The 15,631-nt window shown below is 40.5% G+C and overlaps 1 protein-coding gene across 2 annotated transcripts in view; it reads right to left on the bottom strand.

Moving 5' to 3' along the window:
- LOC119225336 (EGF-like repeat and discoidin I-like domain-containing protein 3) overlaps positions 1 to 15,631 on the bottom strand; it is a 72,972-nt gene that overhangs the window by 27,263 nt on the left and 30,078 nt on the right. For both annotated transcript variants that reach the window (XM_037483126.2, XM_037483125.2), the window contains 2 exons: positions 6,893 to 7,006; positions 547 to 728 (listed from right to left, as the gene is read on the bottom strand). In XM_037483126.2, the coding sequence (XP_037339023.2) occupies positions 547 to 728; positions 6,893 to 7,006 (296 nt within the window). The remainder of the gene's footprint in view (positions 1 to 546; positions 729 to 6,892; positions 7,007 to 15,631) is intronic.

The following is a 15,631-nucleotide window of genomic DNA, read 5'->3' on the forward strand; positions in this document are numbered from 1 at the left end:
AAATCCTTTCCAAATGCAAGGAAATCTCGATAATTTTATAATATTACAGTTTAGGAAAGACATTTCTGCATTAAAAACGGCCCAAAAATAACAGATAACAGATTCATGGGCAGCATGGAATCTACAGCATCCATATGTGTGTTGTTTAACAACAATAAAAATGGCACAGCATGAAGGTTAACTTTAACAAAGAGTAAGAGAAGACTAACGTGCGTCAATGCACTGTTTTTCTTTTAATTTAAAAATGCCCACGTTTTTTATTATCATATAACTGTTCAGAGGTCTGTGCTATATGTAGAAAAAGGGACAGAACTGTTCATATTTTTTGTGGGTAATAGAGAAGGTACTGTAAATATTAGCGTTAATTGTTGTGCAACATTATGTATCAAATATATCTTTTGACAGCCGAAAGATTGGTTGATCAGAATTTACAAAATACATGACAAAGAGAAAGAAGGGATGCAACGTGTAACAACAATTAACTGTATTCATTCATTTGTGTCCGGCCCGACTCAGTGTGTGTCCTGTCCTGTGACCATGCTTTACCTGGATCCACGGCCATCTGTCATTTTCGGCAGCAGTCCAGGCATTGACCAAGCCCTTCTTGTTGAGGCGTGAAAAGTACGGGTACCACTTCTGCAAGCCGAAAAGAGCGCGGTGGGTGGAGGAGGCTGTTATCTGTTGGTTGGATATTATACCGCCTTCCATTCCCAGTGGTCCTGAGCATCCTGAGTGAAGAGGGAGAAAGAGACACATGAGTATGATCGTGTCATTTTGGGACTCTGTGCATATCTATTTCTAAAAATACCACCAAGGCTGCATTTTATAATGTCAATGTTTTTCGTCCCTCACATCTTGTTTACTTTTTCTTTTCACTGTCTCCACTATCACTCAGTCTCCTCTATGTGAACAGTGTCATATATGGTAACTAAACTGCAACATTTCCTTTTTTTGTTTTGTTGTAGTGATGAACTCCCACTGAGACCGTAGTCATAGATTTCTTGCACTCTCACAGTAAAATCCCTTTGAGGCATGGCAGCTAAGAAGAAGACTCATATATGCCTTCACGCTGTCCACATCTGAGGGGCTAACAGGTGGCTCCTTCATCTCATCCATCAGTAACGCCGGCCCTCAGAGCTGCTGATACTTCTGGATAAAATCATCCCCAAAGTCGACAAACTGTACCTGCTTTAGACATCCTACAAGATACAGTGAGGGAGGCATGACAGCAATGTCTTCAGACAGAAACACTAAGCTTCTGTCTGTATGCAACTTGTTTTTCTCTTTAATCCTCATTTGTACGTACTGTATATCCAGACACATCAACAGCATTTTAATAGACATGCGTAAATGTGCTAATAGAAGTTCTGGCTTTTGTGTTTTGCATTTCAAAAGCCATTACTTCTCTGTGTTTCCATACAAATACAAATGAAAAGCATATTGGGATATCTCGACACTAAAAGAAAACATATTAGAAACCAAAGCCAAAAATACAAATAGGACAACATTTTATAAATACATATTTTTGACACTGCAACTTTTTTTTACATATCAAAACTCATGACCGCTTGAATTGAGATGGGATGTGCATGCATATAGTTTAAGATGACCGATGCGTGCCAGCGGAACAACAGCACCGGTCTAACAGGGCTTTAATGTAAGCGCCAAACAGTGGTGGCAAAAAAGAGAATAAGGCCTGATTCAGCGTGAATAAATTATGTCATAGTCTTGTCTTACTGGGATTGTAACTGAGAATGTCCCTCTACTGGATATCATTCAACATGTAGTTTAAAACCTATCCACTTGAAATTATCCAAGAAATTTGTTTCCTATGCTGTGTAATTTGAAGGAACAAAGTGTTAGAAAGTTAAATTCTGCTAGTATAGTTAAAGGATGGATATGTGTTGTGTATCCCACAGTGCCTGTCAAACAAAAACTCTAAGTGAAGCATATAAATGCAAGGATTTATAACTGAACATGTTTTATGTAATAATTCTTATCCTATCTTGATGATTTGACTGCTGTACAGTTGAGGCGCAATCATATTTTGAACATTCCCCATCGAAGAACAGCTGACATATGTATGTTAATAGTTGTGTATTGTGTGGTAAAGTGTACACAGAAAAAACAGAAATTGCAGTTTGGGACATGTAATATCCATCAATTGAAAGTCAAAGGAACAATATAAACTAAGAAGCAAATGGAATTTATTTCCCACTGCCTTTACGTGACGGCAATAAACAACAGATGTGACAGAGGTAACAGTATAAGGCATTTTCACTTGCATTTGGTAAATGTATTTTCTGAAAGAAATATGTTTTGTTTAACAGAGAAGAAAATATTACGGCTGAAGAATTTAATTCAATTGACGGACAATTGCATGCGATGTAAATGATTCAGAAGGTAACCCTCCTCTGCTCTTGGTGTTAATTTCTAACAATAACAGGGGTAAAAATGATTGTAATAATAAAACAGCGGACACAGTGAATGAATTATATATTTTTTGTGAACATGGTAAATGGCCCTATTCTCTTCTGACCTCTCAAAGCACTTGAACACTGCATGTCCCACCTGTTCACACACTGTTGCCTGGGACGACCAATAGGGTGCCACCTGCTCATCATGACTAATATTCACACACCGCTGGGCACAGTCGACAAGAGCAAATTGGGGTGAAGTGTCTTGCCCATGGACAGATTGACATGGACTAGAAGCATGGATCAAACCTCCGATCCTGTGATCTAACAGAGCCACAGTCGCCCCTATTTGTCTACTACAACGTGTCTACACAGATAACGCAATAGCTGTGTTTAAGGGCCCTAAAACAATAAGTGCTGGGAAAGCCAAGGGGGACATGTCCCGAAAGAACGAGGACATATCGAGTGAAAAATCCCACCAGAGGCTGTGCTTGCTCATAACCACTGAACTATTGGCGTCGGTTTATACCGGCCTCCAGGGGAAGCCTGCAGCATCGGTCACCCAAAGGCTTTGATGCCTTCTCTATTTAAGGAAAACAGCTAAGCATTTGAGCTCACACACACACACACACACACACACAGAAGAAACACACACACACACACACACATTGCACTGCAGACAATGAAACTGGCAGGGCTAGAAGCTGTAAAGATGAGACTTTCACAACAGAAGAAAGCCAAGAGTCAGAGAAGAATGGAACGATGAAAACAACCCTTGCAAAACTTATCCATCTGCTGAAACAGTGGGGCTCTAGGCAAGAATGAGGCAGGGAGACAGTGAGTCATTTCTGAAGACAGTCCTCGGGGATTGACTGGAGGCTGGGATAGAGCAAAAGTATATTGTTGAGTGTGTTTGTACCGACATAGATGTGTTTATGCATTCCACCATGCCAAATTATTCTTGCTTCAATCGTTCTTCCTCGGGTTTGACTCATCGCACCGAGACTGAGAAGAGGATGTGGGTGGATGCGACAGCCTGCTGGTGGAGCTTCGAGAACCTTTGGATTTTTTAATCTAATGGATGCACTTTGAGTATTTGAAAGAACCGTTATTAACATGTATTACCAACCTACGTTGGCTGTTCCTTTTTTGACAGTGAAACATTTACAAAGAAGATTTGTCCCTCCGTGAGGTATTTGAAATTTCACATTGAATCCCGTTATACAATCTTATCCATGAGTCAGAAACTGTCACGCTGATTATTTAGAAATGGAATCTACGTACGTTTCCTACACACAACCTAAAGGGCCCAGAAGCAGTCTTGCCTCAACACAGTATCATGATCGTCTAGTTGTTGCACCTCGTTGGGCAGATGTCTCGTAAAGGTATTCTGTGTGGATGTTGTTGCAAGACACTGTCCCACAGTCACAGTCCTTCTCACCTCGCCGGTTTTGAAGGGCCCCTCTTTAACGAGCTGCCTGCCAGTTGTCCGTCAGAGCAGCAAAGGCAGCAAGCCCCCGGGCCTTGGCCTGCTGGCCCTTGAGCATACATCAGCACCGCAACAGCAGGCATCACTAACACCAGCACAGGCGGGGTGTGACAGCTGAATCCATCTCCCACAAGACTCGCCTACAGCCTAAACAAATCAGGGGCCCGCCGAAATGAACGTGAGGACACCAATGCTAATGAGCACGCGTTGGAAAGAGGCAATGATGAAAAGTATTTTTGTTTATAGCAGACAGAAATAGTGTCTGCGAGGAGAAGCGTGCAGAGACCATTGTAGAGAGTTGTCACTTTCAATAAAGCTTAGAGAAACAATGGTAGGTCTCAGCCCTGAACGTGGTCTCAGACCAACTAATTAAGTTAAGATGACTGTGGTTTAACCAGCAGTAAACCGCCAGAGCGTCCGTCGTACTGAAGAGTATTTGATGCAGGACAACTGGCTTTTTATTCGTAACTTGGTGTAATCTCTTCTGGTCCTGAACAGACCTCACCTTTAATCGATATTGAATCTTCTGACTGACCATTTAACCTAGATTAGTGTGTGAAAATGGGAGTCCCTGGGCCAATACAGCATTGACAAACCCAAATCTGTGTCAGTCGGTGTCTTGTACCTTCTTGTATATTTTACTGGGATTCATATTGGCAAGCAACAAATATGATTATTTTTCTCACTACTGGCTTTCTATTGGATTGTGACAGTCAATACTGGAGGTGCTGTAATTATTTCAACCACATCGGGTAATAACAGAATCGACATACAGTGGCCAAAAGCTCACTGCTGCCATCGCGTCAATCATTTATAGTATGGCCCCGAATATATAGTTGCTTAATCTGCAACAGCCAATAAATGTGCAATACGCACACAGCGTGTGTTGAAGGAACAAGCCAGAAAAGATGATAAGTCCTTGCAAAAAAAGCAAATTACAGGCAATTGTCTGTTGGGGACCACACAGTCACTGTAAGTCCTACGACAACTTGTGACACATTCGACGAATGATGCCATTAAACAGAAAAGGCACAAGGTCATACATGAAAACCACTTTGGTCATCTCAAGTAACAAGCTTTTCCTCTGGGTCCCTTGTGAAGCTTCGCTAAATCCGAGAAAATAACCTGTGATGTCACAGTGAAGCCATCGGGTTTATCCCAGTTTGGGCTGCATGGCTACAAATCTTCACCTGAATAACTGTGTCACGAAGTGAGTGTGTGAAGTTTGAAGATGTGGGCATTTAGCAGGCACAGTATGTGAAGAAAGACATTATAGAGTTGCATTATGGGAAATGTAGGTTAAACATTCTATTGAACTCTGTTCAACAACCTTTTGGGGAATTTTTTACTTTATTTAAAGATGGCAAGAAACAATAAAAAACAAAGCCACTCATTTTGTAATATTCACTATTTGTAATCCACTCTCTTCTTTCAGACCTTTTTTACATAAACAGCTTCTTCTAAAAACATAGATTTCAGTTGGGCAGTATTGGGAGAACCAGTGCATTAAATAGGAGACAAAATAAGGAAACATGTTTATTTGTAGGGGTCTTTAAGGCTGTGTACATTGAATGAAAGTTTTAGTAATTGTTTCCCTTTACAGTCTCAAACAGCATGTCAGTATTTTCCCTTCATGGCGTTTATTTCAGATCTAATGTGGGGATGTACCACCAACCAAAACACAAATAGAGTCAATGGCTGTATAACACGCTGTATAAATAGAGCGTTTATACAAGAGCACCATTAGACAAATAATGGAGTTTAGCATATGTTCAATTAGCAAGACTGATATTTCCTCCTTGAGTTCTTCACTCACTACACCAACCTTATCAGTCAGGCTGTGCCTCCTAATTCCTCTTGATACACTAATTATCCTGCCTTCTGGGATTCAATTTATAAAATTACCATAAACCCTTAGAAAGTTCCGTCTTCTCGATGCAAACTCTGTCTTGAAAATCCCTAGTAACTTTGACATACGATAGACAATGGATTTGTTTGTGAGTAGCAGTGCAGGGGTGGCTCCGGGCTCCGGGTCCACTGCTACATTAATCCTAATATGTTCCTAGAGTAAGCGGACCAAATCCCCACGATAGCAATATACACACACAAGCTCTCAGGGTGTTGGAAAAAATAGCTACTTGTGATAATGTGGAAGCGCTCTACGCAGCCACTGGGCAGAAGAATGAAATTAGGGCTAGCGAGTACAGAAATGGCCTTGACTTCCCAACATTTAAATGTTCAGATGCTTTCTAGGGTTAATTGCGCGAGAAACAACATCTGCAACTCCATATTAAAATAATATGAGTAGAAGTTTGGATTCAATTTGACTGTGTATACATTTCTAATGCTTATTTGTCTTTAATTCAGAAGACATAAACATTGTGAAGAATACGGTTTGAAATTTGAAATTAGAGCCAAATGTGAACAAGCGCTAGTGTCCTTATTATTCTCAAAACTCCCACTTTAAAGACAAATAGGGGCCCTAACCCCACTGTGTCGATTAGAAATAATACGTGATCATGCTACGTTAGCCATATCCAAAAATATATGGATGGTTTTTCAGGTTCATGTGGCTACTTTCTGTATAATTCATCCCAACTTTAAAAAGTTCTGTACAAAAGTTCTAATAATGCCAAAAACAATTTCAGACTTTTTCTGAGATATTGCTTTGCCACTGTCAAATGTTATATATATGAATATAGTACCTTTCCTTCACTGCATCTCTTTTTCACTGAAATATATTCATTGGTACCTGCAGTAATGCACACTGAGCACATAATAACAATAATGGGTATTATAAAACAACCCAGCAAACCCGTGAAAAAGGATGTCCTCAAAGCTTAATAACCTTGAATAACTTCTGAAAAGTTTTCATCAAAGGTTGGCACACTACCACAGAAATTCTTCACGTAAATTAGTGTGTGTGTGTGTGTGTGTCTGTGTTGTTAATGATCAATGGATAGCTGTCAAAGAAAAAAGCCCTTACTGTATTGACAGTTCCTCCCCATGTACTCCCCTGGACATTCGCAGGAATAGTTGGCAACCAGATCTGTGCAAATGCCCCCGTTCTTGCATGGATCCCTTTCGCATTCGTTGATATCTGGAAAAGCAACAAGAAGAAGAAGGTACTTTTAAGCAGACATTGGCAATTATATAAACCTGGTTATCATTCAAATGCAAAGTCAGGGAGCATACATTGCATTTTATTAATGTGTCATTTGATTAAAGATCTCACCAACGACAGCGCTTTGTTGGAAATAATAAATCAAATAGCTCCTCTGAAGACCACTTATAATAGAACACATAGCTAAGAATTGAAATGTTTGGCTTGACAACTAAACCAGAGTCATTTCTTCACAGTTTAAATGACTCAATTCATTATCTGCGCTGTATCACTGGCAGTTATTTTGTGATAGACTTGGTAGTCTTCCCATTGAAGTCAATATATATCATCCAACAATCCAGCTTCTCAGTGCATGTAATTGTCAGCAGGTGTCACAAACCGTTGTAATAGCAACGGTTCCCCAACCACTATATTAGCAGGGCGTACTGATACAGTTGATAATCAAGGATACAACAGGCCATTTAAAACATTGCATTAAATGGAACACTGATGGAAATGTGATTTTATCAATAAGTAAATGCCGTAGCACTGATGAACATCTGTGAACACCTTGAAGTCAATGATGCAAATGCTGCAGTAGAGAAGAACAGTGGCTTGAGAAGACTTTTAACTGGTGCATTACAATTTTTCCTTTGCTTTCATGAGAAGCTCGTGGAGGGGAAGACTTAAAAGTGGTGTATTGCAGAAGTTTAGTGAGAAAACACAAAATAGTGAAGAGAGGTAGGTGATTAGAAGCAAAGCAGAGGATTGGAGGAACAGACACTCTGAAAGAAGAGATTAGAGCGTACGAGAGAAGGCCTAGTGGTCAGGTAAATTAATTTAGTGTTTACGCTACGCAGTCACAGGCGTGCATCAAAGGAGTTCCCTTAATAGTCAAATTCTATCATTATTAAATTTAATCAGTCATTAAAGCCTCATGGCAGAACAGTGTTTGAAACTGATTACTTTAGTTTAATGGGAATTATCCTAATGATCTTTAACGAATTTAACAAGCCAGTCTGTGTAAAGAAGTCCACGGCGGATGGGCAAAATAAAACTAAAAGGCTCACAATATGATTCAACACCCTGGCTCTCCAATAAAACTCCATGTGGAGGTTCCAATGTTAACTGTTGTTCAAACTGAGCCAGAGTGATGGCGATTCAAACGACAATGTATTTGGTTTGATTGTAACAATTTACTACCACAAGGATTTTTTGTTTTGTCCACCTGCTGCACATGGACCAAATTCTAGTTGCCAACTGCCCACCAGGCAATTGGCTGCATGATTTTGCATAAGCATATATTTAATTATTCCAGTCGTCAAGAAACGTAAATAATTTATTAATGAACACATTGCCATTTCATGAATAAATTGTTTGCTGTTGTGAGACGTAGTCAGATTAAGATTGCTAATGTGATTAATACCACTGTTATTATAATCCCCTTCCTTAGCCCTTGCTCCTAGACAATGCCTTTGGAGCAATGCATAGTGGTATTTGTGGGGAAGCAGCACCGGCTGAGAGCACTAGATTGGCTTTTGTGTGTGTAGAGAGCAGTAGGAGAGGGGGGGGTGTCTATCGGTGCCCTCTCTCTGCTCGGCTGCACTGACCTCGGGTGCACCTGCACCTGCTACGGCCACTAAGACCCACAGGCCCTTCAGGCTGCTTTCAAGTTCATTCAACGGCAGCAGCATTGCGTCAAATCGTGTGCCACGCAGCATGTATATGTTTCAAGACGAGGTGGAAAATAATGAGGTTTCATCGGTATGTAGCGTCTTGGGGGATCTGTTGCCAGATAATAGATGCCAGATAATTACGTTACGTTTTTTTTTTTTTCATTTGTCCCTAACCACCTGAAAATGACATTTTTTTTTGTATTGGGTTACATTATAGTGAGTCATGTTTTTACAGCAGCTCAGAAAGGAAAATCCCCAAACTGGCTCTAGATACAGTCAAGATACACACTCACGGCTGGATGCTGAGACGTCGTTCACACTGCACCCTCAAACCCTGTGTGAGTGTGTGAGTGAAATTAATTCTACAGCAATCAGTGTTAAAGAATACGAGTTTACAGAACTGACACCCAATAAAGTCAGAAAACTGACTTTTTTCAATAGTATTTCTAAAAGTACTATCTAGACCTTGAGTTTGAAATAAAAGTTTGATTGATTGATGAAGGGAAAGAAATATGTGTATCCTCATGTTCTCCATCTCTGGTATAAACTATTTTTCTAAAACATGAGTGGGGAAAGCGGATTTTTTTCATTTCAGCTGTACTCTTATATGCAGCAATATACACGGGGAAGGCTAAACTGGCGCTGAAGAAACAACATACATCACACAAGTGATTGGATGAAATGCCTACTAATTGCGTGTAATGCGCTCACAGATGTAAAGCCTCCAAACTTAATCAGCAGAATTAAAGGTAATGTCTCAGCATTATAGCCACTACATCTTACCCACCTCCTTCATTAAATTACAGCCAGATGTTGGGTACATCTGGGTAAAGCCTTCTTTTTCCTCTGCTAAGACGCTGCACACCACTTAATCTGAGGTTAGAGAAGATTTTTGCTTTCATGTGGAGATGTCTCATCGTGTTACATCTCTCCATCTGGACTCAGTTTAGCCCTCATGCATAGTTTCCTCAGGGGAAGTTCCATCTTTTTCTTATCAGTTTTTATGACACGGGGCCAGTGAACCCACCCATGTTTTGTAAGCAAGAAGGTTTTCTTGACATCTTTATCTGGGTAAGTAATAGTGGTGTGACCTCTACAGACCTCTACTGATTGACAGCAATGAAGTGGACAACTGGTTGTTTATGTCTGCCACGTGATTAACCCCTGACCTGGAACACTCGTACTGCCAAACAAGTAATCAGTCCGAGGTTTTTTCTGTCAATAGCGGATGGGATTTACACCGGGACAGGTTGCTGCCCATGCACTGTGAATCATGGCGGTATACTGCTGATGTTGGATTTGATACTGAGAAATAATTTGCAATCCATGGACAACCTGAAATGAATTCATCAAGTCTAATATAAAAAAAATGAACACACAGCCAAGGATTCACATTACTTTGGTGCAAGGCTTTACAGGGCACTTAGTTAAGGATGATGTGAAAATAAAATTATCAACATGTAATATCTGAGTATCAATAAAAATCTTTTGGAACATTTTTTATGGAGGGCAGCCCAAAGATGTGACCCACAGTCCTAATTACAGATTAAAATACAGAACCTCATACATACATGTAGACTGAACAGCGTATGGCATCATCATTTAGTGATACATCCAAGGGCGCAAAACATTGCATTACATTTTTTGCCAATGAAATGCTGTACTCATGGTGACACTGTATGGACTCCGTGGGAGCAATGTAAAGACATGTTTAATAATGAAGGTGTGGTTTTCTGAAAAGCCGCTTATCTTGGGCTGTGCTCCTTTCATTCCATCTGTGATTTGTGTGCTCATTTACACTTTGATTGAATCTTCACGCTCATTTCTTTCTTTTGTAAATATTGCTTTTTCGCATTCATTTTTGTTGCTATTCAAAGTGCAGACATATTATTGTACCAGACTGCATTTGACCACTTCATCTAATGTCATCTGGCTTGTAGAGTTTTTTTAATGATTGAATGTTCATTCCCATTTAGTGCAGTAATGTAATACATATGTGCATACACACATATTGTACATACATTATCTACATATGTCGATGAACTCCAGGCTGAATCGATCAATGTCGTCCTCATACCTGCATCTGGCGAGATCCACCTTGACTGTTGTGTTTGACAGGTGCTGGTGCAGTGAAATGTGTCACATCCACACTACACATGGCGGGCACAAGACCTGTCTCTCCAAGTTGAGACACACATAGGAGATGGAACATGGAAGGGCCTGTCTCCCCCCCCTGTCAATCTATCCAGGCCTTAGCCATGTCAATGAAGTGACAATCAGAATATAACACAGGATTCCTGTCTGGCGTCTGATGGCGGGTTACAACCAGTTGAAAGACGCATTTAATATTGACCTGCAAAGCCTTGACATGTGTTTTCGGAGATCACATTTCTGAAGGCCCATGCGTACTGATTTCATTGATCTCAAACATAGAAATTAAAAACAAATCTCATCTTCCACACATTAGTTTACATAGTTCCACATGCCGTGTGTTTCAAGTGATGTGATAAGGCATGATGCTGTGAATTCAGGATTAAGAATACCGGTGGAAGACAGTCTTTGAAGAGGGATTATCCCACTGAGAGGTTATTCACAGCAGAAGCCTCTAGAAAGGTACCTTAGGATGCATTGCAGAGAGTTTTGAATATTTGAGATGGAAAACAGTCATAATTTCTAACACACTCAAACTGGGGAGGTTCTGTCAAAGAGAAGGTGTGCAGAATGTGAAGAACCCTCAGCATAGTAGCAGATTGAAACTTGGAGGAAAGTCTTGAGTGTCATTTTGTGCTTGCAGATGGAGCCTCCAAAGTAGGTGTGTGAGGGGAATAATGATCTAGCTTACAAAAACCAAGTGTGATCTAAAAGCTCTTTAGCATCTCTGAGGTACACTTACTAGAATGTTTAAGGGACACACTCAAATAGCATAAGAAGCAGACGGTTAGTGCAGGCAGGCCAAAGCGCTCGCACAGGCTCGAAATGGGGGACAAATTGTTTTTTACTAAATATTTAAACTCATATCCACTGAAAGAAAAAGGTCTTATTACGAATGACTTATTCAGAGTTCAATATTGAGAGAGGGGCCATGCTTCAATGGTTCAACAGGGGACAATTTAACACTGATTCATTCATTTCTCTGCTGACCCTCACTCTGGTACACCCTTCTCTGTCTAGAGGAGATTATTATGAATTCTTTGGTAGAAAAGTCCTATAATCTTAATGGTGAGCAACCACATGTCGTAATAATTTTGTCCATGATGAGTCATGTCGATGCATAAATGAGAGGCTGGATAATATCAGATGCCTCTGCTGGGTGGTTTACAGCCGCTCTCTTTAACTTCATTTTGGTCACATTTATCTCAAACTAAAACAACACTAATACTAATTTGGCCACATATTTACATTTCTGAATCTAGTCAAAGCTAAACATTTTCTGGTTTTCTGCTTTGCGTAGCCAGAAGCTCTGGACAGGGATGAGTCAAACTCTTCTCCGCCACCGGGGATTTGGAAATGCATCTCTATTTATGCCACGGCCATCTGCCAAAAGGTCCATACTTATTGCAAAGGCCAGAAAGTGACAGCGAGGCTCAGGTGTCAGAAGGGTTCTATTAGTTAATAATTAATTAGGCCCTGGTAACGGCCTGTTCCCTACAGGGCTACCCCAGGAAGAATTGACCAGGGATTTGGAACAAGCAAGGGGGAAAGGAAACCAACTAAATTGAACAAATAAGGAAATGTATTATTCTTTCTGATTTCTTTTCTTTGTAAAAAAACAGATATTTTCAAAGCTTTCATTTCCAGTCATTTAAACGTTTAATCCCGACTAACAGGGCTGAAGAAATCAAAGCTCCAAGAAAACACTTCTTGAAGCACATTCAATATTCTTTCTACAGTGCCAGTACCATTCAATAGAGGAACCCCTGCCTGAAGGCATTCTGAGCCTTTTAAATTGGTCGTAACAGCAAAGGTGCATTGCGGGAAAAAAAACATTTTGTCTCTAATTTTCCAAACAAGAAAAGGTCATCATGCTCAGAGAGATCCTACAGCACTTTTTATTTGGCAGAACTGAGTGCTTACTAAAGGCATATATCATGAATGATGGGTCAGAGGACTGACAAATCAGGGCCTGAGAGCCACTGACAAGATCAGGGCCACGCGCACGTTGATATTGTTTGGTGCCATTTTATGTCCTTCAATAAATTTGAAGGAAAACGGTTCATTTTGATCTGTTTAAGACAAGGCCCTTTCCTAAAAGCTAAATAAAATATCTGTGTCCATGGCGTAAAGAAGGGGGCCCTTAAATCCCAACTTGTCATCCGAAATGCCCTCTGACAAGGGTCACCACTTTCCAGTGACATAACTTTGGGGTGCCTTGAAGAAAGAAAGGAATCCATCTTTTTTTCTTCAGAAAGAGAGGATGCACGCGCACTCACTGGCTCTCCATGAATTGTTGATCATCTGACGGTTTGGCAGTGTGTGGTTGTGGTTGTTGCTTTGGACTTTTAGGGAAGTATGAACCCTTCCCCCAGGCTTCTCTATAATCATCTCTTCCTTTAAATGCAGCTTTATACTAGCCAGAGACTGTGAGGAGTGAGTGGGCTGTGGACTTGTGAATATAATCCTGGAAGGGTGTCTCCAGCCAGCTCTACCTCCCAGTGATGGAGCTGTGGGGAGAGCCCTCAGGCTGCCAGTGTTAACAATCATTTTAAGGGCATTTCTGAATCTATAATTACCAGGTGGGAGGTTTTGCAAGTATTTCTTAAAGATGTATCACTGTTTTGTAAAATATATTAGACTCTTGAGTTAATAACCTAAAGAAATACTTGTACTGAAATGCTGTTCCATAAATGTATGTATGTTTTGACCCAAATAAAAGAAAGAAAGAGGTGTAATATTTTCGAATAGGCTTTACATCATTATGAGAAACCAAACCAGTGTAACTGATTGTAAGTTATCCGTGATCATTTATCTTAAAAAAGTGGTCTGCAGATTAGCATAATTCCCTGTAACCCAGAGGCTTTTAAGACAAAGAAGATGTCTACCTCACAGTACTGACCTTAAGCAAATTGACAAATGCTATGTCTATTTGGAAAGTAGGTTAAGTTTCTGTGATCTAAGTACTCCTTCTGACCTTTGCCGTGGAAAAGTTTTTCTCTAACAAACTTTCTCTCACTAACTTTTAGTTGTACTTAAATTGATCTAGCTAATCCATTTAGCTAAGCCTGCCCCGAAACTTACACCCTAAAACACAATTTAGCTATACTGCTCATATGATCCAAGACAGTTAGCGGATTCCCGTAGATGAACAACTTGTCCCCAGGGGTATAAACAAAATAGCAAAAACACTTTGTGGGGCTTTACTGCGGAGATGAAAAGGAAGCTGAAATTGTGGCAATTTGCAAGCTAATTTGCAGGATATATGAGTTTGCTTAAAGGGTTGAGAATGTTTATCCCTTCTCCAAAATAACTATGAACAGTAGGGGTAAACAAATACCCATTTAGTCCCCATGTTTGACACTGTAGGGTCATGAGGGCAGCTGAAAAACATGTCTTGGTACATGCTCATGGAATTAACCATGTAATTGCAAACGTTTTTGTTTCTGCTTTTGTATCAGTTTTTATTGCATGTAATCAGACCGGCATTTAAAATAACGCTGTTGTTTAAAAAAAAAAAAGCTCCTAACTGCTACAAAAGAAGATGGTAATTAACATGTTTCCTTGCAGCCTTTACCATTCACAGTAAGAAGGAGATGCCCACCGATCTCTTTCCACCCCACCTGCTGTCCTCCGTTGGAGCAATGGCATATATGTCAGCTAGCAAGAATTCCATCACTACAAAGTCACCTCCTGCAGGCAGTGGAAAGTTGGAAGAGGGCAAGTTATTTCCCGCTTGAGGAGGTGCAGGTAACCACTCGCGGTGTGCTGGTAAAGTGGTGGGTGCTCACGAGGGTGGAAAAGGTGCTGGGCTCTGCCAGCGCATTGAACCTGACAAATACAGTGTATTGTAGTCTAATTTAAAAGGATTTAGATGCACATAACCAATGCCTGGTGTTGTGTTGCTGCAGGGCTGTCTATCAAACAGATGCCAGCGGAACGTAAGTGAGATCTTTCTATTGCTTACCCTCCATATACACAGACGCCTTGTCTGGGTAAACTAACAAGAGGACAATTAAGTGCCACTGAATAGCTGCTTTTCACCTCCAAAACACAACAAACAAGCCACCAATGCACACAAAGTGGGGTACCACAGAGTAAGCACATGTTGGAGGCTCTTGCACTAAGGGGCCACAGTCACAACCACCAGCGGATCTTCCTGTGGCTGGCGGCAGAGGAGGCATCGGGGCTAATGCAGCTTGATAACACCTGTCAATACATGATCAAATACAGGGCCAAGCTTTGAAAAATACCTCATACATTCTACATTTAGCATCAATCAGTCCAGTGCTGCTGCTGTGTTTCAAAAAGAAAGGCAAAGGCACGTATTGATCAGAGATAAAGACTGAATCCGCTACAGGGACTTGCAGGCCAAGCAAGGATGGAAAGAGAAAGAGTTAGAAAGTATAACACTAATCATCTGAGAGATAATTTAGCCAAATAAACTTTGCTGATTGTTTTATCTCGTGCAATCAGTGATCAGTTTCTGTAAGCAACAGCTCGAGCAGACTGGCTCCTACCAACGTCTTTGAAATTTCAATCAGGCTTTCCAACTCAAAGAGAAAATGGGGCGACATATCTTTATCTGATCTGCCAATTTAAAAAAATAAAATCTACTTTTACGGCCTCAAATTAAAATAAAATCTTGTAAAAGGTGGTCCATGTGGAAGCATTACGTCAGATTTTAGGTTCAGAAAGAAACAAAACAGTTAATACTTTGTCCTCGATAGGCTGACAACAATGTGCCCTATATATGATCAGCAACCCCATGACGGCTGATGCAATGAGTCCCAGT

This window comes from Pungitius pungitius, chromosome 5 (genome assembly GCF_949316345.1).
Source record: "Pungitius pungitius chromosome 5, fPunPun2.1, whole genome shotgun sequence".
Taxonomy (NCBI): domain Eukaryota; kingdom Metazoa; phylum Chordata; class Actinopteri; order Perciformes; family Gasterosteidae; genus Pungitius; species Pungitius pungitius.